Raw genomic sequence first — 27492 nt, 5'->3', positions numbered from 1 at the left:
ACGAAAAATATATATTGATTAATTGAGCTATTAATTTATCACATAGTGAAAATTATCAAGATACAAGGAAAAATAAAAAATGTAATTCCAAAAAAAAGTAATTTCATAATACAATGAAATGAAATGAATTTTCACAAATATTAAAAGCAAATTTCTCTAAGAAGACAATTTTAAATATCGAATGCTTAAATTAACTTTTCACAAAAAGATGAGAATGTTAACAAAAAAATAAACAAATAAGCAAAAAAAAAAATGTATTTTTTAAATTTCTAATATTTGTTGTCAACACAGCACAAAAACAAAAACAATAAACATAAGCAAAACAATATTAAAGAGTTAATTCATTTACCGTTGAGTTATTCAAGTTGATCCTTTTCTTGTAGTGCTAATTTTTAAAACATCTGTATTGACAACTTTTTGATGCTTTTTCTTTTTCTTGTGCTTCTTTTCCCTTTGGATTTGATCATCTGCTTGATTAATCATGTTCACTCCGAAAGAAGCCTCAGCACCAAAGGCTGTACCAAAAGTGTCATTTTCTTCAAACTTAAACGAGTCCAGTGAAATACCAGTATAAATGTCATTTTCATCAAAATTATCAAAGCTGTTGCCGATTTCCCACTCGTCCATAAAATCCATTCCTTGTCCTTGCCCTGCTTCGATGTTCCATTTCCCCACCAAATTCATATCCAATTCCACATCTGTACCACCTTCAATTTCATTTTCCATTTCCTCTTCAGTAAAATTATCCTCTGCTGTCCAGTTATCTACCAAGTTGGATTTCTTTTGTTCGAAATGCAAATTCATGTTATGATCGTTTTCGTCAAATTCTGGTGTTGGAGGATGAAGATTCATCCACTGAGTAGCCGTCCTTAATAGAACATCATCATTCAGTTCACTTTCTGCCCTTTCCTTTTTCATGCTTCTTGTTTCAGGAGCAGGAGAAGCAGCTATTTCCGTGTTATCATCCCTTTTCCCAATGCTTTTCTTTTTCTTTTTTCCGTTTTTCTGTTTCTTTTTCTGTTGAGTATCATTATTAGGTGAGAATGTATTGTCATCTGTATTTTCTGGTTTCTGAGCTCGTTTGCGTTGACTTTTCGATATTCTATTGTCTGACCCGTCAATTCTATTTTTCGACAAGTCAGAAACATTTTCATTGCTGATTTGATCAATCCTAAGCCCGTGATTTCCTTCTTTCGATGAATTTGAAGGAGGATTAGTCTGAACGAAAACTTGGGATATTTCACTTGTCGGATTACGATCCGTATTATCATCAGGTTGCAAATCCTGCACATCATTTTGACGAATAAGCGAACGACGATTCTTCTTCTTTGTACCAGTCGTATTAACGGAGTGAGAAGATGGATCAGTCGACAAAGGAATAGCCGAAGATGTAGCATAATCAGAAATAAGAGAAACCTGCGTTGGCGCAAGTGGATTAGCTTGTAAATGCTCTTCATCTTCAGTGTTAACATCGCTTTGTGAGTCCCTATCCGACAAATGTCTTTGGATTCTTTCATTTTGTTTGTTTTTCATATCAACGAACGTTAACTCCTGATCATCTGAGTTTTCTTCTTCTATTTTCTTTTTACGCCTTCCTATCACAATACAGACAATAATCAGTGCGCAAATCAAAGCAAATACTATAACACTGCCAATGATAATCCAATACTTTATAACGGTTGGAGTCCAATAAGTTGATGAAACTTGTCCATTATCAAAGTCACTTGGGGTTGAGGATGTGTTGTCATCCCCACCGCTGTCGATTACTGGAGGTTTTGTTTCATTTGACAATACTGTGAATGTTGAAATAAGGAAAGACTGTGTGCTTCGAGTTATCATTTTTTCATTCCAATAAACCACTCTTAATTGGAGTTTGTTTGTTTGAGAATCAGAATTTTTAGAATAAGTCGACAAAAATGAAGAATAACTCTGCGATTGCATCTTAATTTTCCTGTAATCAATAATTGCAATTAATGTTGTTTCATTTAGACTCTCTATTTGATGATCTCTATCGTGATTGATCTCTGTGCCATTGTCAAGGACAGTATAGAGCTCAACAGAAAGATTGCACGGAAGCAGTAAAGATCCATCAATGGTAAATGAAACAAGAATAGGATCTGCAGATTCTTCAGAAAGTCGTTTAATACCTTTCCTATTTGTTGCAATTTGACTATTTGTTTCGTGATTCCGTCTATCCTCATGAAGAGAATTTTTGAGCATGCTGTCAAGAGGAGTTGTTGTTCCAGTTTGATCTGAACGCCTTAAAAGAGTGACGCTTGGCTCGAAGTAAAAATATACTGGCTCGTCGTCTACAAAAACATTGCACCCTTCAGAAAGAACCCACTCATGCTGATACATTGCATCAGCTATTGTATTATCATGATGCATCATTACTGTTCCATTTATACAGTGAACATTACGAGATACAGATGGATAGTGAGTGCTATTTGGGTTGTTTCTTTCAAAAGTCATTTTTGTCATTGTCAAACTTCCGGAGTTAACAGAAATTCCACCATCGCGCGCAAGTTCAAGATTAAACATGTCAAAAGTACTGTTGCAGTTGTTTAAGGAAATAATGGAGTCGTTCCATTCACAAAGCGATGGATTTTGAGTTATTCCTGTTCCTGAAAACGAGCAATTAGTCACGTCAATTGTTAAATATGCCAGATGCATATATGCTCCATTGCTATCATTCGAATCACATTGGCTGAAGATAGCTTCACTCATTTGTATTTTCACTGCTCTTCCGTTGATGCAAGCAGGTGCAGATGTGGAAGAAATGTTACGAAATTCGCATTGACTTAATAGTAAATATGCATCCTGCCGTTCGGTGTTAATATGTTCTATTATTGAGCTGTTAAATAGTTGTGTATTTCCAACAACAAATCTTGTGAGTGTGATATTGCTCGCTTTCTCGATTAAAAGCATGGAGGCATTGAAGTTCTCACCCGAAAAAGTTGAATTTAGAACTTCCAAACGCGCTTTTTCTAAAGCAATTAACGAAAAATTGAAAACCACATCTTGATTTCGTTCTCTGGATAAAACAATTGGACGAATTGAACAATTTGTCAACGAAAGAGTGTTTCCAGTCACACGAAAAAGGGCTGTTCCTGCGATTGATGCTGTTGATGAAAACATAATGTGGTAAAAAGCAGCTTTACTCGATATTTCAAAGAAGCCAGAAGTTGAAAGAGTAGATGTGTTTATTCCTGATCCTAAGAAAGAACTTTCAATCCTTATTTCAACCCATTCAAGTCTTGTTTCAACCTCGCCTTGAATAAGTGAGCTTGTAATATTATAAGAGGCTTTATTAAACAAGATCGGATCCTTAACAACGCAATAATCATGAATAAGAACTTGCCGATTTGATGTCTGCCTTTCAACCGCATAATGCAATTGGGAACAAGGATAGTCAGAAAATCCACAGACAGAAGTTGTAACCCCATTACTCATAACATGAATCCAAGCAGGAGCGTCTCTGAAAAATTGTTTCAATGGAATCACAAGGGAATCATCTAAATTGTCGTATCCTTCACACCCGTTCAAAATATCTTCCTCTTGTTCGTTTTGCACAATAAACTTAAAAGTCGTATAATTCACCACGCTCAAAAGATGTTTTGCACATATGAAAACGTTATATCCAAATTCAGCCTTGTTATCACCAAATAAAACCTCGCTTTCTAATTTTAATTTTGAAGTTTCAGCTGAAATATAAAGCGCAAATCCTCCTCCTTTGCCTGATGAGCCTGATCCTGATGGAGCTGTACAATTTACAAAATGAGTATCTTTGATAAGCAATTCTGTAGCTTCAGATAACTGCCCATAGAACCCTCCTCCGCTGTTATTCTCCAACAAATTACTCAAACTGTTCGCTTTTCCCTCTTCTGCTTTTTCTACAGAACAACAATCAAATATACAATCAGTTATCGTAAGTTGATGGCTTATCAACATATTATTGCGATCATAAGTTAAACATCCGCTATGCCCTTTCGTGTTCAAAACATTTGTAAAATTGCACATAGATAATGATACTGATAAAGGTGTTGAAAGATGAAGCAGAGATGCTTCTTCGAGAAGTATATTTGTAAAAGAACAATTATTCAATGAAAAAGACGAAGGCTTTTGTTCTTTTGAATCGATGTTTATGAATCCTCTAACAAATGATAGAGCTGAATGTTCACTTGTTTCCATTAAAAGTTCCAAAGAAAATGAAACGACAAGGCTCGTTATGGATAAAGTCCCAGATGTCGAGACTATAAACAGATCTTCAATAACTTCACCAGCATTGAATGTTTCAACGTGGCAGTCCGAAATTGCAAGTATTGACCCACGATTTGTAATAAATTGCGAGCAGTTTGATTTCGAATATAAAATAAAAACCAATGAATTTAAATATAATTCATTATTATTCACAAGAAGACCTCCTGAAGTTAACGAAGGAGCAGTTTTCATTATAAGCTTGTTATTGTCATTGTTGACATCTGAATTAACGCAAATCAACCGAGAATCGAATGTACGGGATATCATTAGAGCAACATTTGATGGAATGGCAAATTGATTTTCAAGTGTAACACTTTCATTAATGGTAATACGCACAGAATTGAAAGAAGGTACTACCCTTGTAGCACGTTGAACAGAATAAGGAATTGATCTACAACTGTAATTAACGAAACCACATGCAATGGTGTCATCTCCATTTGAAGAAGTATGTATAACGCAATTTTCAGACGAAGTTGGTATCAAAGAATCAGTTTCAAATCTAAGCAACAAGTATGGTAACGGAATATAGCAATCTGAATCTTCTTCTTCAATACCAACAAGTGAAGAATGATCAAACAGATATCGATTTTCGCTCGCAATATCAACAAATGGTATGCAATTTGCTGTAATACTTTGATTCAGATGTTGAGATAAAACACATAAATCTCGCCCAAAATGTGCTTTATTTGAGCTATCAGAAAGGTGGTCTGGAAACAGTGGATTATCAATAACCCATTCAATGCTTGTTCCATCTAGAATAATAGATATTGCACCTCCACGACTATCTGCTCTTGGCTCTTCGGAGACGTCGCAATCCTCAAAGCTCGATGAATTAACTTTGAATGAAATACTGTTGCTAAGTTCAGCATACAATGCTCCTCCTTGTTTAATTTGGTATGTATTTTTGATAGAAATTCTTGAGCAAGTTATATTATTCAATATTACGCTTGTGTTTAATGAATTCAACGAAGAACCAGAAGAACTCACGAGATCGTAAAGTGATGAAGAAGCTCGCAAAGAAGAATTTTGGACTGATAGAACAGCTCCATTTGTTGAATTTCTTTCAATATCAGAGAATTTGACTTTGCTGAGCTGCAATTTTTGAGCAGAGAGCAAAGAAATGATTGGCGATTTGTCAAGTTTCACATTCGAAAAATTGCTTTCACTCAATTCTATTGATGGCTTTCCCGAAAGCTGGAAAAGACTAGACGAGCCTTGTCCAATCAAATTTGAAAACGAAAGATTTGCCAATAAGCAATTTGTATCTGTGCCGTAAATCATAAAAATAGACTTTTGAAAAGTGTTGGTGCCAGACGGATCAAAACTGAAGTTATTCAAAGTTAGAATACCACCTGCAATTCCTGAAAAGTGGTTTCCAAGAGAAATTGAAGATGAAGTTACTATAACATTGCAATTAACCAATCGAAGTTCTCCTTTTGAAGAATACAAAATATAATCACTATTAATCTGTGTTTTGCAGATGCAGCAAGTGGTTGAAATAAAAGTCACATTGGAACCAGAATTATGCAAAACTCCAACTAAGCCCGAATAATCATCCAAGTTCACAAAATTTATTTGTGAAACTTCGTTTTCTAACGAATGAATAACGAGAGTTTCCATTTTGAATGTTGTTTTATCATCAACTTCAACATTTTCTGAAGTAATGCGTAAAGGAAGTGTAAACGTAACTTCGCCTTGAATGTCTTCTTTATTATTGATTACAATGTCAACATTATTTATCTTAGACGGTGCATCTTCATCTCCTCTAATAGTTGCCTCTTGCTGCCTCCGTTTAATTCCTTCGTTCACAGTGATACAAGGCCATGTTGGAAATCCACAAATAGCAGATTTATCACCAACTTCAGATACGTACACAGAAGATGGAAGCGCTATAAGGAAAAATACCAAAGGTATTCTATCAGGAATTTCATTGTTATTCTGATAATCATCGCCGTACATCGACAATTCGTTTGAATGAATATTGGGTGTGATAGGAAACGCGATTGTGTCTGTGGTGATGCTTTTTGTCATGTTTGGAGACGAAACAAACAGATCGTTGCCAAAGACAGCCTTGTTGGACTCTATGCTCGTGGAAATTGGGAAAGGATTAGATAAGATACACCAATTGACGCTTGCATCAAGAAGTGATAAATAAATCGCACCTCCAAAAGAAAGATAGTTTACATCGTCATTTACATGATTTGCAGAATCAACAGTTTGTATGATGCAAGTTTTGAATTCACATTCTTCAAATTTCAGCACATTATCTGGAGACATACAAAGCTTTATAGCTCCTCCGTAGATTGATTCATCGGAAGTTTGATTGGTAGAACATGCTTCAAAGTGGCTTTTGTTGAATGAAATATGAATATCTTCTGTATCAAATCCGCTGCTAGTTGAACCAGCATCGCCTATGCAAACGCAAATTCCATCATAGTTTTGACCGCTGATCCTTGAAAAGTTCAATTCAGTAAAAGTAGTTTTGCAATCGTTTTCTAAACAAATTATTTGAGTTCCAGGATTTATAAATGATAAAAATTTGACATCAACAAGCGTGAAACATGCATTTTCTTGGCATTTGAAGAATGGATCACAACTGTTTAAAGTGATCGTGTTGAATGAAGAGTTTAAGATACTTAAAGATGAACCATCATTTATCTCGAAATAAGAAACAGAGTTACTTAGTTTTTGTAGAGAAAATGAAGATGAAGAGATTGTCATTTGGGCTTTCTTTAAACAAGTGAAGAATGGAAGATCATTTTCGAATTGTGTATCACTGATTTTCAAGTCTTTCACAGAAGCTACAACTCCTTGATTTGAAGCCTTTAGAAACGTGCATCCTTTGAAAAATGGCGCAGAACCACTTTCACTTAGTCTTATTGTATTTAACCGGGAAGAGATTACATCATCTGATTCTTGTTCAAAAGCGAAGTCCACCAAGCTAAAAGAACCACCACTTACAGAGATAAAAGACCACTGAATTGAATAAGTATTGCTCCGTCTTTTGAAGGCACTGTTCTCTAAAGTGAAAGTCGAACTACGTTGGTTGAACAAATAATCCCATTCATTCAACTTTGAAGCAATTAAAAATGTAACATGGCTTATGTGGCAATTATTTGAAATAACTACCACTCCGATATCACCTGAACCGGGAAGATCACCTCTTGGATTGTCTGAATCGTCTTCAACTACGATAAGTGCATTTGTGGGTTCGTTGCGTTTAGAGTTATGCATCAAATGAGAAGAAAGCATTTCAGAATTATAAGAATTTTTTTGAGAAAGCATGCGGCTCGTTGAGAGATATAATTCTTCACCTTCAATTAGAAGAGGGCGAATCCACAACTCATTCTCTAAAACAACAAAATGCGAAATAAATATCGTCTCATTTTGAATTGTGATGTTTTGAGTAGAAATGAGCCTGTGAGAGTATGCATAAGAAACAGTGCAGCATGGATTGTTACGAAATCCGCAATTTGTTACATCTGATCCAGTGGAATCGACAAAAAGAAATGTTTGATTAAGAGTCATCAAGTAAAACAATAACGAAATAGCAGTCTGATTTTGATGATTATCAAATCCTTGAAGAGACGATTTATCAATCGAATTTAATTCATCCGGAATAATTACTCCTTGAATGGAACATCTGTTAACATTATCAAGGAGAGAAAAGGAAGATAAGAAGAAGTCTCTTCCGAATCTTGCTTTATTTGCAGTTGACTCACCGAGCAGAGGGAAAACTGGAGAAGAAAGAATCCATTGCGATTGCAAGTTATGAAGATATAAATAAATGCCTCCGCCGCATGATGAATAGTCAGCGTTTTCAGGGCAGCTGCAAGAAGATATGCGTGTTTCATTTACGACTAGTGCTAATGATTCATCCAAAAAAGCACACAAAGCGCCTCCCAAAGCATCGTTTTCTGTATCGAGCGCACAACAATCAAACGAACAATTAAACGCATTAATTAATACTTTTGACGAATCTATTACACATGATTCTTCTGTAGATGGATCTTCTTCGCTATTGTGCAAAGCTGCATAATCCGAATGTTGCTCAAGAATAAGAATACAAGAACCATTGCACTTTTTCTTGATGACCTTTGAAAAGTCACATTGTTTAATTGATACATCACCCAAAGGACTAACCAAAACAACGCAGGAAGAACTACTTGATGTAATGTCGATAAACTCATTTTCTTCAAAAACTGTATTCATGCAATCTTCAAATTCGAAAATAGCAGCTCCTTCTGTTGAAACAAGTTCAAACAGCGACTCAATAACCTTAACAGAAGAAATTTGCCTTCCACGTATGAATGCGAGGCTTTCATCACTGGAGATGTTTTGAACAATAAATTTTTCAATCAATAGAGATTCGGTAAGCTGAAATTCCATAAATTGAGCATTGCGCAAGTTTATAAAGCTTGCTGTCATATTCTTTATACAGGTATTTGCCTTGCTGTGTGCAGTAATAAATGACGAATCATTAATATCACAAAATTTCAACTCGACATTTGTCAATGAAACGTTTGTTGACTCATTCCTAACTATAATAAAAGAAGAATTAAATGTAAATGGAATGATATTATCATTTTGTCTGATCCCGTTTGATGAGTGAGTAATTTCAGTTGATATGTCAGAAATTATTTGTAGATTGCTAATTTCTGTATGGCCACCATCAGCAATAAGCAATGGATAAGAAAACGCATTTAACGAAGAATCCGCTGATTGAATGGTGGTATTATCAATTGATAGATAATTTTGTGTTTGATAAATTAAAGCTAAATGATTAATCACAACTGGAATGTTCAAGTTGACGTTGCTCAATGTTAATATTCGAGAATTCTGAATTACTCCTTTGTAATTTATTTTTTCAACATTTTCCACTTTAAGAAAGACTCTTGAATTGATTTGTCTAATAAGCAAAGCTTCAAACAAACTCTCGAATTCCTCTTTTAGAGTAACAGAAGATATCACAGTTATTATTGAACAGTTGAAGTCAGATCGTTCTTTTAACCTTCCTTCTGTCCATTGCATCGTTAAACAAGGATATTTCGAAAACCCGCAGGCTGTTGAATCAACCCCCATATCTGAAACAAATGCTTCTGGACAGGTTTCAGAAATTCCATCTGGTTGTATGAATGTGTTTGTATCAAAAAAGAGTACATAATAAGGAAGAGGAATTGGCACTTCCTCGCCTGAGTTGTGACCAATCCAGAATAAATGGTTAAAATCAGAATGAGTTTCATTTTCAGGATGAACGAATGGTAATGAAATTGAATTTACAGTTTTATTTAAATTTGGCGCCAAAAGGAAAAGGTCTTTTCCAGTTGCTGCATCATTTTGGTGTTGAAGATTTGTATCTTCTGGAAAAGTCATCCAGTTAACAATCCAGCTGAGCGTGTCAAAACCAAGAAGCAGGCATAAGCCACCTCCGCGTCCATGCTCGCTTTCACCAAAAGGAGCCTTACATGCTATAACTGAAGTCTTACTTAAATAAAATGAGCTATCTTGAGACAGATAGACAAACAGTGCACCACCCCATCCATGTTGTAATGACGAAGTTGTATTAATGATCTGACAACGTGAAAAAGATGAGTTTGTGATTGAAAATGGATAGACAGGATCAAAATTTTTGTACTGACTGCACAAAGTTGTGGATGCAGAAAGTGAAGAAGAAGAAGCATATGTAGAAACAGAAGGATCATCAAGCGAATTCTCAAAATATCTTATACATGATCCATAATCTCCATTTGAAGTAATATTCTCGAACGTTGTGTTTAAAATTGTGCATTGACATTGCGAAAAAGAAGAAACAACTGAACCTTCTGAAAAGTGTGTGAAAAGAAATTCAGAATTTGATATTTCCAAATCTGTTTTCTGCTGAGACATAATTAAAGACGTTGACAACACATTCAGTTGTGAACATGAAAATTCATTCAATTCAAAAATTCCTCCAACAATTGTTGCAAAAGAGAACGAGATGCCTCCACTGTAGTTAACATTAATGAAACACGACTTCAAAGATGCGCTACCTCTATCCAAGAAAATGAACGCAGAGTTTAATATATCTGTTGCAAATACAAAATTTATTTTTTCAATCTGCAAAAGTTTCCGAATTGTCAACATTCCATCATTTAAATTATTTCTGCTTTCATTTATTCTGATGATTCCATTAGGTCCATCGCTAAGAGGTTTTGGGAAAATGGACAAGTTGTCTTTTGCTATTTCATACTCATCGAAAAATTCGAACATTTCACACACATAAACAACACATTCTGCTCCGTTATATCGATTGAGAACAAAAGGAAGAGTCTTACAAGGGTAGTCTAAAAATCCACATATATTGCGATCATCGCTTTGATAACTGATATACAGCTCATTTGACAGGTTCATCAAATAGAAGCACAACGATACAACAATCGAATCGTCAAGAGAGTCATGACCCTCCATTGCTGAAAGACAGTCCAAACAAGATTGATCATTAAATGAGTTGAAGCGCTCTCGTTTCACTGAAGATAACAAATTAAAACTCGAGACAAATAAGTTTCTGCCATATCGCGCTTCATTATCTAAAAACACTGAATCTGATGTTGCAGTTTGATTGTAGATCTCAAAGAACCATCTAACTTCTGGATCATCCAGATGAAGATACACTGCTCCTCCTTTTGCAGTTGATTCATCGTCATCTGGGCAAATGCAACGTTCAAATGAGCAATTTGTTATATTAGTCTGAAGCATTCCTTGCTGGAGAAGTAGCTTGAGTGCACCTCCCTTGGCAGTTTTGCTATTTGCATAACAAGAAGAAAACGCTGAGTTGGTGATTTGAATTGAAGACATTATTGGACTTGGAGTTATGCTGTACTCATCAGGAGCACTTAAAGCAAATAAATCTGTGCTGCCTAGTTGCACACACGATCCATCGCCATTTGCTGTGCTAATATCGTTGAAAGAAGCAGAAATATACAGCACTTTTGGATATATTGATCGAATCAGTGATCCTTCTTGAAGAGTAATTGAGGTGAAATGCGAATCTTTTAACGGAATTGTTTCCAATGGCCGAACAATCAAAGACGAGTTTTGTAACATGTTTATCAGATGCGAACTTGAAGAAGAAGATGGAAATGTCGGCGAAGTCAGGCTTATACTTTCGAAGGAAGTCCCTTCCAATTGCAAAACAACATTATTACCGAGATTCATCAATGAGGTGTTTCCTCGAACATTAATATCCTTAAAAGTACTGTTTCTAATAACAATTTGAATGCTACTGTTTGCTGTTGATAGAAATGAGCATTCACCAAATGATGGCGCATACACTTCACTTGCAAATAAAGAATCACCGTTATTCGTTAAAAATTGTTCGATAACAACAGACCCAGAGGTCACAGACAAGAAATCGTAGTTCAAAGGAGCAGTATTATCAGAATGAAGCTGACAATCAGAAATGGTTAATGAGTTTGCGAGAAGAGAAATAAGTTGTTTTCTTCCATTTAAATCTTTTGGTACAATAAGCGATAAAGATAAAAATTTAGTTTCTGAATCAAAAACGAAAAACGAATCATCCAGCGGTTGCTGGCTTTCTGCCTCTGAATCGCTCAGTCTTTCTATTATCAGCAAAGAATAATCATTTGAAGATTCGCTTTCCTTTTCTATAATGAATGGCTTACCATTCGAAGCAACAGGCTGCTTTGCATAAACAGATTCGTTAACAATAATCTTTATAGATTGTCTGCCTGCGTGATGTGTCCGAGGAGTTAACTGTCTTTCAATAGCGTAGGTGAGTGTTCTACATGGATGATCATAAAACCCGCAGTTTGTGACATCATGGCCTTGCCTCGTGCCGCTCATTACATGAATGGAATCGTGCTGATCCATAAGATAATATCCCAACGATAAAATGCTATTGGATGTCATGCTGTCAACTCCACAATAATCATTCCGATTCCAACTCCATTGATCATCAAACGAGTGATATATGGTTGTATCATAATAGTTAAAGAACTCAAACCGAGACCGGAGCATTGATGACGCTAAAGAAGGTGAAGTTATAAACAGATTATTCCCTATAGACGCAAAATTATCAGCAAAAACACTTTGAAGTTTTAAGCCTTCTGGAGTTGTACGATTGGCGAAAGAAAATTGAGCATCAGAAACAGTAAGACTCAAAGAAATTGCACCTCCTTTTCCATTCGTCAAAGCCTTACAATTGCTGTATTGATTTGAAATAAAGCAAACAGTCGGTTGGTTATCATCAATTTTGCAGAAGGCACAACCTCCTTCTGCTTCTTCTTGTAAAACTTCGCACCCAGAAAATTTACTACTGTTGATAATAATTTCTGAACTTAGAGCAGCTACCAAATCGAAACAAGAACCTTTCCCATTTCCTTTGGATATTAAATTCATTGTTCCATTAGTCAAATTGAGTGACCTTTGGGAGTTAAACTTGATAAGAGATGCATTTTGCAAAGCAATGCTAGAAAACACTGCTGATTCAATTTTCAGATTTGACGAATCAGAAGCTACGACAAGGCTTTCTTGGGATTCCTTGATATCAGTAAACTCAGTGCAAGAACCCTCAAAACTATTTAAATTCACAGTTGCCATTTCATTTCCGGAAATAATTGGTGATTTTGTACTTCTCAATTTTGTAAATGATGATCCGCTGATGGTCAATATAGATGAGCCCGATGCAGAAAACAGCGGGGCATTAACTGAAGACCTCTGCTGGAATAAAGAATTTTGGATAATGGCTTCTCCTCCAAGCAATTTAATTAATGAAGCCGATGAAAAAAGTGGTTCAGTTGAAGATGAGGATTGGAGGTCATATGAAACATCATTCATCACCAAACTTCCATCATTCATAATTATAAACGAAAACGGAACACTAAGTGTGGAAGTTGCTGGCTTGATCTTACATGAATGAAGAGAAAGAGAAGAAAGCGAAACCAAGAAGCATGATGTTATTGAATTTTGCATCGCACAAATCTGAAAAGTCACCGAAATAAATTCCCAAGGAATAGAAATATTAAATAAAGCTGAAGAATCGCTTTCGCTTTGTTCGATCGTCACAAGCGCATTTGAGCCTGTTCCAAGGCCATTGATAATTACGCTGCCTTCAGATAAATCCAAAGTTTCTTGTTGTTTCACTTCTGAGACAATCTTCACATTTCGAATTCCTGAACCCAGTTTGGAAAATGCATAGCTGAATGAGTTGCAAGGATAATCCTTGTCTCCGCAGGCAGAGTTGTCGATTCCCGTGTCATCTACAAACACTTGTAATGATAAGTCAGTGAAGAAAAAGCGAAGAGGCACAACATCAATTTCGTTTGGTATATGATATCCGCAGAAATCGTTATCTCCCCACAAATCTGTCTGAAATCCAATAAAAGACAATTGATTAACAACTTCATTGAGAGCAACAGATTCAATGAATAAATTTGTTCCATATTTCGCTGAATTATCCACCCAACGAGAATCGGATGTTGTTTTGATCGTAAATGTTCCGCCATTTTCACTTAAAAGCAGCAAGAAGCCGCCTCCAAGTCCTCCATTGAGCGTGGCATTTGGCGCCGAGCATTTTTCGAAAGAATTATTTGCCAGAACAGCCGTCAAGGCTGTTGGTGCAATTGAGCAGAAAAGAGCACCCCCGTTTGACTCATCTCCATTTACTGCGCATTCAACAAATTGACAATTCTGGCAGCTCAGCTTGCCGTCATTGCTCAAAACACAGTGTAATGCAGAGCCATTTCCAGATAATCGTTTGATCGCAGTAAAATTACACAGTGAAATAGTCGCAGAGCAAGATGCTTCGCAGCAACAGAAAGATGAACCTGAAAACGATGAATCTGCAATTTCTACTGAAGTCAAAGATATTTCAGATGAATTTTCAACCCTGATAATATCGCTATTGGTAGATTGGATATTTCGAAATGCACAAAAATCACTTAATGCGCCAATACAACCAGAGCTTATGAAGATTAATGGCTGTGTAACATTTCCCAAATTTGAAAAAATGCAGTTAACGAATGTTAACGATCTTCCTTTTCCTTCAAAAAGTGGACAATTCTGAGAAGCTCTTGAAACTATATTACAGTCATTTGCAGTAAAAGAGCCTGAATCATTCACAAAGACAAATGGCTTTCCAACAAATAATGCAGCTTTTGAAGAAGCATCAGTAACTTCGTAAAATGAAAATGAAGAAAGGAAGCAACTTCCTCCGCTAACAATAATTAATGACACAGATTCTGCGCTTCCATCATTTTTTGGCTGAAGTGCACAGTTACTCATTGTTAGCGTATTCTGTTCAACGCATAAAGCAGCTTCAAGAACAGCTGTGTTTGCTAATATACCGAATATTAAGTTATTAACAGTAAAGTTGGCTCTTATTCGAAAAACTGATGATATTGAGGCTGATTGGTTAATCAGAATATAAGCTTTATCCCCAGATTTATCGAGTGTCTTTTGCACGTCTTCAATGATAAGCTGGCTTCTTTGCTCCACTTGGCCCAAAATTGATGCGCTGTTCAAAGAAGAAACATGTTGTAATAATGAATACTCAAGAGAAGCACAAGGGAAAACTTCACTTCTTCCACAAACAGGAGAATCAGTGGCTGAAGAAACGTTAGTTGAAACAAGCAATGAAGTTGCTAATTCCACAAATAACAGCTTTAAAGGAATTACCAAATCTGGCTGAGAAGAGTAGATCCCAGAAAACTCGTCCTGCTCCCATTCTGTTGTGCTAAACCCGACAAATGATGAAGGCTTCACCACTTCCATCAGATCATCAGCTTCAACAAACATGTGCTTTCCAATCTTTGCGTTGTTGTTACTCCATTTTGCATCTGAGCCGTTCGTAACTAATAAGCTGGCTTGAGTATTCATAATACACAGTCCCAAACCTCCTCCTTTTCCAGATTTCGTATTATCAAACGGAGTTGAGCAATCAGAAAATGAATTGTTGCTTATTTGAATTCGGCTTGACCCTTCTTCAATCAAGGAAAACATAGCTCCACCGCTTGAAGAATCTCCAGCTGAGCGACAAAAAGAAAAATTATTGGACTTAACAATGACAGGACCATTTCCAGCAGTAATGCATATTGCAGATCCATTTAATGAAGATCGCGTGATTTGATCAAATGTACATTCGGATATTTGGCAATTTGAACTGCACTCAGCAAGCTTAATTGCACAACTCCCGCTTGAAAGATCATTGAAAGTGCAGGTTTCAACTTGCAATATTACAGGTCCACTCACAGAAATAATTGGATGTGTGAGAGAATTCATATGAGAAAAAGTTGTTAGCGAAATATTCAAAGTTCCTTTTAAACCAGATATCAGCTCAACGCCATCGGATCCAGCATATGCAAAATTGCATTGAAAAATTTGCAAATTTCCATCTTCAAGAAGAAGCATTTGACTTAGGGTGAAAATAGGCTGATGATACGAAGAGGTATTAAAGGAAAACGTGTTGATAATTGTCTCTCCAAAAGATAATCTCACAAACGAAAACACATATGCAGAAGACGAGTCAATAGGACTTAGAAGGCAATTCACAAATTGAATTTTGTTCGCTTGCACATGAAACATCTGCTTGATGTTAGTAGGATTGGACAAAGTTGATGAAAAAAGCAGTAAATTAAAAACAACATTCGATTTGATTGCAAAGATGCTTTCTGATGAAAAACTCGTAGCCAATATTCGAAGAATGGCTCTGCTTGGGCTTTGCGCTGAAGTCACTGTTATAAGTTCTCTGTCTTCAAATGTGACTGGAGCGCTTTGATTCAGTTCATTCAATATGCCCAAAACGGGATTTGCATCTGTTGCAACGTTTGCCAATGTATAGTTCAGAGTTTGGCAAGGATAATTCAAAAAGCCACATACAGGAGAATCGCTTCCACTTGAAGCACTCGTCACAACTAGCGGACTTGGACGGGTAAGAAGAAAATATTGGAGAGGAAGAAATTGATACGGAGAAGAAGTCAATGCGCCTGCATAATCAAAATCTATCCAAGTGTCACAAGTTCCAAAAAGGTCAAACGTTCCACTTTGCATTGTTTGCTGTAGACTTGGTGAATAAATGAAGAGATTGTTGCCAACAGTTGCCTTGTTGTTCGTCCAAGTATTTCGTAAAGACGTTCTTGAAAAGGAAATTATGCAATCAGCCTTTATCATTTCCAAATACATGCATCCTCCTTTTCCTGATCCGTCCGATGTAAAAGGAACAGAACACTCTGAAGAGCTTACATCCAACATTTTGAGCGAACCAGAGCCTGCTAATGTTACGCAGATTGCGCCACCTGTTGAACCAGACCCAACAGCAGAGCAGTCAGTGAATGTTGAAGATTCGATATTCACTTCGGCATTGTTGCTGTATATGTTAAGGCTTCCTTGCTGGTTATTCAGAGTTTTCTTCACATTCTCAAAGGTGCATTCTGCAATTAATAAAGAAGTTCCATTGGTAAACGTAAGAATAAAGCCAGATTGACTTTCAATATTTTGAAAAGTTACTTTGCTCAATGATAAAGATCCGCCAGTTGCTGTTCTGATGAAGTTTCCCGAATTTATCCTGATGTATGAAAACGAAGTATTGGCGAGAGTAACCATTGCATTATTACTAACTTCTATTAAATTGACGCTTCCCAACAAAAATGGGGTTGCCAAGCTTGAAGCTTCAGAAGGTGACACAGAATGCAATAAGAGATTACTGATAATAGTATTTCCGCCCGTACAAAGTATGAAAGAGCTAAGAGATGAAGCATCAAGGCTACGAGGATAAAACATGCAAGAAGATAATTGTAATGTCGATTGCGTATGCGCTAGAGCAGTTGTGAAAGTTCCCTTTTGAATGCTTGTCGTTGGCACTTCAAAAGATACAAACGAAAATAAGGAAGAAATCGAAGTTTCAATTGCGCAAGTTCCAGATGCACCAGGACCAACAGAAATAACAGAATAAGCGGCAGAAGCACTGGAAGTGAGAACAATGCTTGTAATTAAATTATTTGTGCGGAATGTGGAAGTTTGAGAAATCCTGTTGTTTATAATAATTTTCGCTTGGCTTGTACTGTTCATTATTTTTATTGAACGATTTTGCGAATAATCCAACGTTTTGCATGCATAGTTTTCGAATCCGCAAATAATGTTATCGATTCCATCATCTGATACACTGATATTTTCTGTTGTTAGAATGCAAAAGCCCAAAGGAAGTGGCTCTGTGTCATCGAGTCCATCACTGCCCATCATGTCCCCATACCACCAATTATCAGGTTGAAAGGCTGGTAGCGTTGCAGATGTTACAGAAAGTTTCAAGTCTCGAGAAGAAATGAAAAGATTTTTACCATAATCTGCATTGTTTGATTCACAAGTTAATGTGTCAATGCAAAACGAGCAAAGATCATCTGGTTCTGTTTCTTCGAGAAGAAGAGATACAGCACCTCCTAAGCCGCGACGGGTCCAAGTGTAAGTTGTTTCTATGGAAGTCGGAGTCGATGTAGATGATGCTTTTGTTGTTGGGGCAATGCATTTTGAAAATGAAGTTGAATAAAGATTAAATCGACCTTTTTTCACATTTGCATGAATTGCCCCTCCTTTCGCTCGCTCTTGTGTAACGGTGCATTCAGAAAAATCAGAAGAATAAATAGATAAATTCCCTGAATTCTCCTTCATTTCAACGCACGATCCACTACCCGTTGATCTGGAAACCAAAGAAAATTCAGAGTTGGAAATGTTACTGTTGTTGGCAGAAGAAACAATAACTGCAGATGTGCTCAATAAGGACAATTCGCTGACGGTAATTCCATCTAATATTGCAGAAGCTGCATCTGTGATAGAAATTATATTTGAGTCGACATTTTGCATTTTTTCGAATACTGTATTCCTGATTGTCATTGAACCTCCACCAAAAATTGACAATAAAGGCGATCCGGATGGTTTTCTGAAAGAAAATCTCGAATTATCGATCTCAATTGAGCCTCCGCTTTGAGCTTGTAGCATTTCGATATCAGAGAATAAAGCGACGTTTGATGTTGATCCTTCAAGTTCAAGCGAAAATGACTCCATTTGAAGAACACCACTTGTAACCTTGGCAAAAGAAAAAGAAAAGCTTTCACTGGAACTTTTTGGTTTTAATTTCACGTTTGACATTGTGGTGCGCATGCCTTTCACAGCAAATAATGTTTCAAGCGTGGATGGTGTTTCTCCAACTTTAATAGAAATATCAAAGAGGGAAAAGCGAACACTGCTTTGAAACACGTATGTGTCCAGTCTCGTGTTTAGCCGAATATTCAAAATTGAATTTCCCGAATAACTTCGAATCGCAAGCGAACCACTTGTCAAATCCAAAACTTCTGAATGGTTGAGATTCCCAACAATTGTCGTGTCTTCGTTGTCAGTTAGACTTTGAGTGAACGCAAAGGAAAGTGTTCGACAAGGATAAAGATTGTGCCTTCCACAGTCTGTTGCATCTGCGGCCTGGCCATCAGACGAAACAAATATTGACAGATCCGCAGATATCAAATAATAACGGATCGGAATTGATAGAGACTCATCATGGTTGTCATATCCCTGCAAATCAGGATCTGATGCATCGTCAAACGCAAAAGCTGGGAAATGCTCCGAGATAATTGAAGTCATCAGCTCAGAAGAAGAAATGAAGATGTTATTTCCATATTCGGCCGCGTTTCCGTTCCAAAGAGATGATTTCGTCGAGTTTCCCAGAACAAATTGAGAGTCTGCATCATTCAAATGCAAAAACAGTCCTCCACCTTTTCCAATTTCATCAGAATTAGTTCGTGAAGAAGTGAATAAGAAATTTCGTGCAGAGAAACTGCTGTTTTGAATGCTATTCGACAAAAACGTCGACAAATAAGGAGCTGAACAAGATGAAAATGTACTATTAATTATGTTAAATGATACAGGAATAGTGGCTCCTCTTGAAATGACAGCATAAATCGCTCCTCCTGATGCATTAACTCCTGCAACTGAGCATCCAATGAAACTGGAATTTTTTATATCGAATATTCCATTATTTCCTCTTATTCCTAAACATGAGCCATTTCCATTAGCGTTTTGAACATTATTAAATATGCTTTGTTCAATATTAAGATGCGCAGGATCTTCGCAAGTTATGATTGTGCTACTCTGCAAAGAAATAAGATTGAATGTGGTTGTTTTAATGTCTATATTGACGTTGATAGACACACAAAGGACGCATGAAGTCGCTTGAATGTTGGTAAAACTCACTGAATCGTTGCATAACACTGTCGATCTTCCAACGCAATTAATTAAAGGAGATGAAACTTGTACGAGGTCTTTGATGGAACTCGAACCATTAACTGTTAAACTTGACGAATCTCTTACTTCCATTATAGGCGCTTGCACATTTGTCAAATTATAAAATTGAGTTCCAGTAATCGTTGTTTGGCTGAATCCAGACGAAACGATCATTGCAGAATTGTAGTTGCATCTCGAATAGAACGATGAGTTAGCAATTGAAAGAATGCCAATCGACTCAGCACAAAGCAAGGGGCACCCCGAAGTCAATATGCTTGCCGAAGGATAGTCTGAAGCATTCAAAGAAAAAGAATCTAATATCAGCGTTGCTCTCTCAACGATTGCAAGAGTAAAGTTAAAGCCAGCAACATTTGTGCTTGGAGTTAGCTGACATGAAGAAAATGTAGTTATGCCTGAATATACTCTGAATAAATATAATATCGATGGCTGAAGTTGCTTGACGTTAAATGTCATTTTATTTATCGAAGCAGTTGTATTTATATAGAATACGTAATTTGTTTCTCCGGAATCTTGATCAATAATTGCACTTGCTTGGCCAGAGACGGATCGAATAGCAAATGATGTAGATGTCAAATCCAATTCACATCTTTGAATAAAACTCGACAAAACGGTAACATTTTGATCTTCTTGATTATGCCGAACAAAAGAATGCTTCAGCGTTTCGCATGGATACTCGGAATAACCGCATTGAAGGGAATCAACACCATTTTTATCAATGAAAATATCTACCTGAAGAGGCTTCATCACGTGCTTCAAGGGAATTGAATTGCTTGAATCAGAGCTATAAATTCCGCTTGCATCATTATCGTCCCAGTTCGTAGGATCAAACCCTTCAAATTCTGCAGCATCCCAAGATAATGAGAGGTTAGGAGACGATAAAAATATATTTCTTCCTCTTTCGGCAACATTTGCAGTCCAAATGGCAGCCCCTGATGCGTTTATGAAGTGAAATTCGACATTGATATCAAGCAAATCAAGAAACACTCCACCACCTTTTCCTTTATTTATTAGAGGCGCTGAGCATTCATTCATTCGAGTGTTATTAAACATAAAAACAATACTCTCAGAAAGCTGGCCATAAACAGCTCCTCCTCCAACACCATCTGGATCATTGCCACTCACAGAAGATTTTACAAATTTGCAATTTTCGATGTGAACATTTCCTGATGTACCTGTAATCATAACTGAACCTCCGTTGCTTTCCAATTTCGTGTTATTCTGAAAAATGCATGACTGAATTAGTGCTGTCTGAGGATTATCAATTTGTATTGCAGATACTGTTGATAAAACTGAGTGAGTAATGTTTGTTCCGATCATTTTTAATAAACATCCTGAACCAACAGATAAAAATGGTTGCGCAATTGGATTTGCATCAGAATCTGAATCATCCAACAGGCAATTGTCAAGAGTTACTGTTGAATGTCCATTTGCACCAATGAGAGGTGACGAAGTTGAAGCTGTATCAATAAATATTACGTGTTCCAGTGATATTTGAGCAGATCCATCTGATTGAAACATTCCTGATGGAGAAGCCCATCGTAATTTTTCAAACGTAGTGGATGATAAATGAAGAGAACCAGAAGTGCATCGAAGTAAGACAAAATCGAAAGTTAGATTTGCAGAATTAGAGCAAAAATTCAGTCTTCTCAGAGTAAGCTGCGAGCCTGACGAATGACGAAGGAACGTATCAAAAGAACTAAAGCGATTTGGTAAGGAAAAGGTGGAATTTTCAATAAAAAGAGATGAAGATGACGAGGATGAAGTTGTTAAAACAGCTAAAGTTGAATCTCCAACTTGAATATTTTCAGAAAACACAACTTTGCCATTTTCTGGATATGAAGTCAAATACATTAGAGAAGAGCTGAATTGATGCGATAAATGAAAAGTGAAAAGGCTTTTCATTCGAATCGTAGCGGAGTTTGTATCTGTGAGTCGATTTCGAAAAGCTCCTTGAATAGTCAAACAAGGAAAATCAATCAGCCCACAAGCAGAAAAATCGTGTCCACCTGATATGGAAGTGGAACGAGTTGCGTCAAAAGCAGGATCTATTGAATCCACATAAGATTCTGTGCAGTTGCCTCTTTCGCGAATAAACAAAAACAAAGGCACTGGAGACACGTCGGGGGTTTCAAAGCCATTGAATTGATTTCTATTGTCAGATAAACTTAACTGTTCTGCGGTAAAACTGTTCAGTTTGTTTTGATTGAATAATAAAGCTGTTAAATTCGAGCCTGTCAAAAAAAGATTCTTTCCGAGAAAAGCAGAATTGGTTTCAAATTGAGATGTAGAGATGTTAAAAGAGCAGCCTAGTCCATTAGTCCCTAAATAAATTGCACCTCCTCTGCTTTTTTCTGTTCCAACTTTGCAAAGAGAAAAATTCGAGTTCATCACTCTCATTGATTGATAAGCTGTTAACGATACAAATACAGCTCCACCCAATTTTGGTTCTTCTTCGTCCAATGATTTGCTGTTTAGAAACGAAGTTTGCTCAATAACCCGCGTGGCTGAATTTCCTCCGCTTTCGGATATATACACAGACGCTCCATTTCCATGCCCGCATATTGAAGACAGAACCGATTGGTTCAAGTTAAAAGTGTTGCATGAGGAAATTTTCATGCAAGATCCGATTGAAGCGTTAATCGACGTGAAGTTGTCTGATAAAAGGCGCAACTGCGATAGCGTGGAGCAGATAATGGCAGCGCCATCAGTTATATTCAGAGAAGTGAAATTAGATGAAGTGAGCTGAACGTTACCTGCAGAAGAGAATGAAAGAGCGTATCCAGACGGGATAGTCAGACTGCTGAAGGAGAGCTGCTGGAACGTGGCTGTATCGAATCCATTGCTGGCAAAGCAGCTTCCAGCAATCTGAAATAAAATCGAAGAAAAAGAAAGCGACTGCACCGAAATATCTCCGCAGCCAGTGCATTGAATGCAGTCAGAGGAAGATGATGTGATATCCGAAAACAAACTAGAACTGATAGTAACGCTATTCGAATTGTCAATGCTCAGAATAGGTATGGATGAAGATGATGTGATGGAAGATAATGAAACGGAAAGAAACAAAGAAACTAAAGATTCACATTGAATAAGACGGCCGTTTAAAACATCGATTGATGAAAGTGTAACCTCGCTTACATTTACACTGTTAATTGTATCGAGCTCGATACAACAACCATCAGTTGTGTTGACTGATCCAAATGAGCACGAAGAAATATTAACACTTATGCAAGAAGAAAGGTGCACAATCGATCCTGAAGTCTGATTGATCATAGAAAAATGCGCTGAATCAAAATAACCCTCGGCAAATTCCCGAACATCAACAAGTGGCACATAGCTTGTTGATGAGATTGACTGAACTGTAACAGAAGATGCATTGAGCTTTCCTGTTTTCGTGCTTTGACCAGTGCATTTCAAGAGATAACCAGAATTAATGTGAAATGAAGAGAAAGAGGATGAAACAACAAAAACATTCGAAGATAATTCCGTTGAAGTGATGCCAATCAAAAAAGAATCCGATAAATCAAAGTCAGAAAACGAAGAAGCTATGAAGAAAGAATCTTTGCCAGAATATTTTATAAAGCCTTCAGAATTCACTGAAATTGAAGTCATCTCGGAATGAGAATCTATCATAAGAGTTCCTCCGTTTTGCTTTACAAAGTACCCCGACGTAAAATTGATCCGAGAAACAGAAATGCTCAAAAGTGTAATAGATTTTGCACTTGAGCCGTATATATAAACTGAAGAGGAGCAATTGCAATCAGAAAATGACGAGCCTCCGTCAATTGTCAGAGAGCCATTTGCTGAAATATCGAAAAGTCCTGTAGTTTCAGTAGCTTTAACATTAACAAATGAAGAGTCAGAGATTGATGAAGAAGCGCTGGCTCCGAAAACTTTCAGAAGCGGACTTCCAACCATTAAAGCATTCTGAACAGTCAAAGAGGACATTGTTGCTGAACAAGTTGTACGACTTCCGTTCAAATTAACGAAGCTGAAATGGAACTGGCTTGGCGATTCCGCAGTTGGCTCTCCAGCAGCACTCTTTAAGGAGCACGACGAAACAGTTAAAGAATTTTCGGTACAGTAGATGAAAGCTCTGTAAGAAAATGTTTCTGAAAATATGAAAGTAATTCCAGTGATGGATGTATCAATCGAAATAGAAATGAAGCCGTTGAGCGATGTCCCAAGCGGGTCTTCAGTAACAAGTACGCTCTGACCTTCCGTCTCAGGCGTTATGTCTGTCTGAGTGTCAGATAAAGTTATTTCTTTTTTCATTGAAAATGGACTAACAAGCTTCAGCTTCATGCTTGATGATCCAGATGTTTGGTATTGGATTGCTCCGTTTATTGTTTCGCAAGGGCTAAGTTGGTGAGCGCCGCAATCAATATAATTCACTCCAACGTCACTGACGCACACAAATCCACTATATGCAGTTTCTGTCAGATAAGCTAAAAGAGAAATGCACGTATTTGCGTCTATGTTTGTGTCTGTTCCCATCATTTCTTTCGTATTTGCTGTTGAATATGCAAATGAAAATGTGGAATGATTGACAAACAATGATAGTCTGTGGCCTTGAACAAAGATGTTATCTCCAAATGTCGCTTTACAGTTTGTGAAAGTGAGAGAAGTCAGGAGGAAAGGAGACGAGTAAGTTGAAGTAATTATGAAAATACCTCCTCCTCTTCCTTCAACGTTTCCCGAAGCAGCTTTGCATTGATCGAATTTCACATCAGAAATTGATAACGAATCTGATTTACTAATTGAAAAATAAAAAGATCCTCCATTCGACAGATTAGCAGTGGTTGAGCATTGTGAAAAATTTGATGAGGTTATTGAACAGTCAAAGTTTTGCAAGTATCCTTCAACTGCACCACCATTTCCAGCATTCCTTGTAATGTTTGTCATCGAAGTTTCTGTAATGTTAATACCTCCATCATTACACATTATTATTGGATGTTCAGAATTAATATTCTTTAAAGAAGATGAAATCAGTTTAAGTGAAGCACCATCTCTGATATCAATCAGCCCAACATTCGAGCTTGTTGTTTTGAGTGCAGTAGATGAGCTGTTCCATTGGAAAATTGTCAATTTTGATGACGTTCCTGTAGCTGCAAACAGAGCTACACCGTTGAAAGACGCAGCCGGCACTTCTGCTGTGTTGTTTATAGAGACTGTTCCTTGTGTAATGCGAACAAGAGAATAACTAATTTGAGTTATTCCTTGCATCGCAATAAATCCACAAGAAATAATAGATAGTACTGCTGTTGGTGATGAGCATAGAAAAGCAGAATTGCACATTCGAGATATGCTTTGTGGCATAGAAAATTTGATCTTTTGGAGAGAAACAGAAGAATATACGATAACAGGAGCTTCATAATTTGTCGAAAAAGGTGAATCAAAAAATGAAAATTTGTAATTCTCTGCATCCGAATGCGAAGAAATATCAAAGGAATAAGTTGAAAAGGCCAAATGCTGCTGAAATGAAAACGGATTCATTAATTTAATAACTTGTGTTGCACTGGAGATGGACGATCTTTCGCCAAGAATTACGGAACATGGATTTGCTTCAGATCCACAGTATTTGAAGTCAATTCCATTTTCATTCACATAAATTGGCGAAGGTGAGGCAGCCCTCAGATAAAGTATCAAAGGGATTTGTCGATTTCTATCATAATTTTTGGTTCCTATAAGAGTTGAGTTGTGCTCATCGCTGTTAATGTTGGTTATGTATCTGAATGAAGTCTGAGAGATGTAGTTGTCAAGCTTGTAAGCATCAACAAAAACATGTGGAGCGTTTGTGGTGCCGCAATTTGAAAATGAGGCAGCATTCAGCTCAAATCCAGCACTGTTGGATCCTAAACGAATGCCAATGCCTCCTCCAAGATTGGTGGGCACATCCGAATTAACAGTACAGCTTGAAAAGGCAACGGTGCCTGCTCCTTGTGATGCTCCAATGACCAGCAAAGTCTGTCCGAGAGTTCCTCCAATATTCACATAAATTCCGCCTCCACATCCTGACATTGTCTGCGATGATGTTATGTTTGTATTGTTCACAAGCATTCGTGATGACCCGTCAAGAGCAGCTTCTATTGAAGCTCCATTTCCATTGTTTCTTTTAATATTTGAAAAGCTACATTCATTAAATGTGATTGCGGCACTGCCTTCAACTAGAACAAACGCTGAATTTGAGCCTTTGAATCCAACGAACCTACTTTTCTCAGCAACAAACGTCCCTGACCTTATTAAAATTATGGGCGGACTAAACGAAGATGATGTTGAAATTGTTGTAATTAAGCATTTATTCAGAGATAATGATCCGGATGAATGGAAAACTGTAAGCAAAGAAGATGACGTATCTCCATGTCGAATAGTTACAGAAGTGAATGTGAGTGACCCTGATGAAATCTCCGTCAAAGTGCTGTCGGAAGTTGTTATTACCACTCTGCTAAAATCATCTAGATTTCCTTTAATTGATACTCTTTTTGTCTCAGAATGGCTCCATTGCTGCTCTGGATATTCTCCATCATTCGCATCAATGATATATCGTGAAACATTTGTAACATTCACTGCAAACAAAAGTGTCCTACAAGAAAATTCCTGAAGGTACCCACAGTTGTCCCAGTCAGATCCTGCTGTTCCGTCAACAAAAATTGTATCTCTTGAAGTCCCATTTGTTGGCAATACTGCAAGGTTAGAGAAATCAGCAGATCCCATTCTAATTCTTGGAGCATTACTCAAAGACACGCATTGATATATTGCATTATTATTACTCATTGCAGATCCACATGAGCCGTCCGCAAATATATCGCCAAATTGGTATGTCCCCGAATTGTTGACAAATACGCACATTTGGATTTTTGAAGTGCTTCCGATGGGAATTGTGCCATCAATATGAACTGCTCCATAGCCAGACGATGAAAAGCAATGCATGAAACAGCAGGTAGTTATGTCAATGGAACAAGACGTTGTGTACAATGAAATTGCGCTTCCATGTGAAGTGGATAATGATGAAGTAAAATTGCAGCTATCAATTGATGCGGTATTTTCCGGCTCTTCTACAAATATAGATCCTCCTTTTGAATTGCTTCCTGTTGCGGAGCAGTTTGTAAAATGAGTTCGCAATAAGTTTAATGCCTTTCCAACAGCGCAAATTCCACCTCCGTTTCCGGATGCTCTTGAACATCGTGTGAATGAACAGTCGCTGAAAGAAGCTTCTTCCACGGTTGATGAATAATCCATTTGTGACATTATAAAAGAAGAAGATGATGATCTTTTCTTTTGTGAAATGGATAAATCGTGAAAAGAATCCATAATTGATACTTGTAAGAATCTCTTGCATCCAGTAAATGATGAATTGAATATTTGCGAACGTTTCGTACTTTGCCAAATATTAATCAAGCACCCTTCTAATGGGTTATCAACATTCGTAAAAATGCACCCTTTCATATTGAAATTCATTGCAATGTTATATTTTGATTTCTTTGTCTGTTCCAAATGCGGATGCAGTTTTGATGAAATGTTCACAAAAGCGTTGGACAAAAAAATAGTTTCTCCAATTTGTCCAGAAACAAAACATGTTGGATGTGGATTTGTGGAAAATGAAGAAAAAGACGATTGCTTTATGACAAAAACACCTTTCAAAGATGAAGAATGCACAAAAGAAGTTATAAATCGATTTTCCAATAAACTAAACGAAATATTTTCCATCTGAACAATTCCTTCTGACAAAATTGAATGGTGAGAATGAATTGAAGTTATGAACATTTGGCATAACCTCAAATGAAGATTAGAAAAATGATTTAAATAGAAGGAAGATTGATTCCCTGTCATCGATAAAATACTGGTTTTAATAATTAAAGAAGAATTCATTAAAGAAAATGTTGCAATGGAAGCATGATGCTTTAATTCTATGTATGATTTTTCTCTAGAATATATTGTAGAAAATTTTTGGAG

The 27492-nt window shown here is 36.9% G+C and overlaps 1 protein-coding gene across 1 annotated transcript; it reads right to left on the bottom strand.

The window, feature by feature from the left end:
• Nucleotides 1–10: 10 nt before the first annotated feature.
• MONOS_2225 (uncharacterized protein) lies at nt 11–26850 on the bottom strand (the record flags this gene model as incomplete). Its single annotated transcript, XM_067872133.1, has 3 exons — nt 11–8801; nt 9195–24053; nt 24213–26850. The coding sequence occupies 3 exons, from the start codon at nt 26848–26850 to the stop codon at nt 361–363; spliced, it is 25938 nt and encodes an 8645-aa protein (XP_067733903.1). The 3' UTR covers nt 11–360.
• Nucleotides 26851–27492: the final 642 nt, after the last annotated feature.

This window comes from Monocercomonoides exilis (assembly GCF_001643675.1).
Source record: "Monocercomonoides exilis strain PA203 chromosome Unknown scaffold6-2077815, whole genome shotgun sequence".
NCBI lineage: Eukaryota > Preaxostyla > Oxymonadida > Polymastigidae > Monocercomonoides > Monocercomonoides exilis.
Note: the sequence above shows the minus strand (reverse complement) of the source record. Positions and strands in the feature narration are given on the sequence as shown.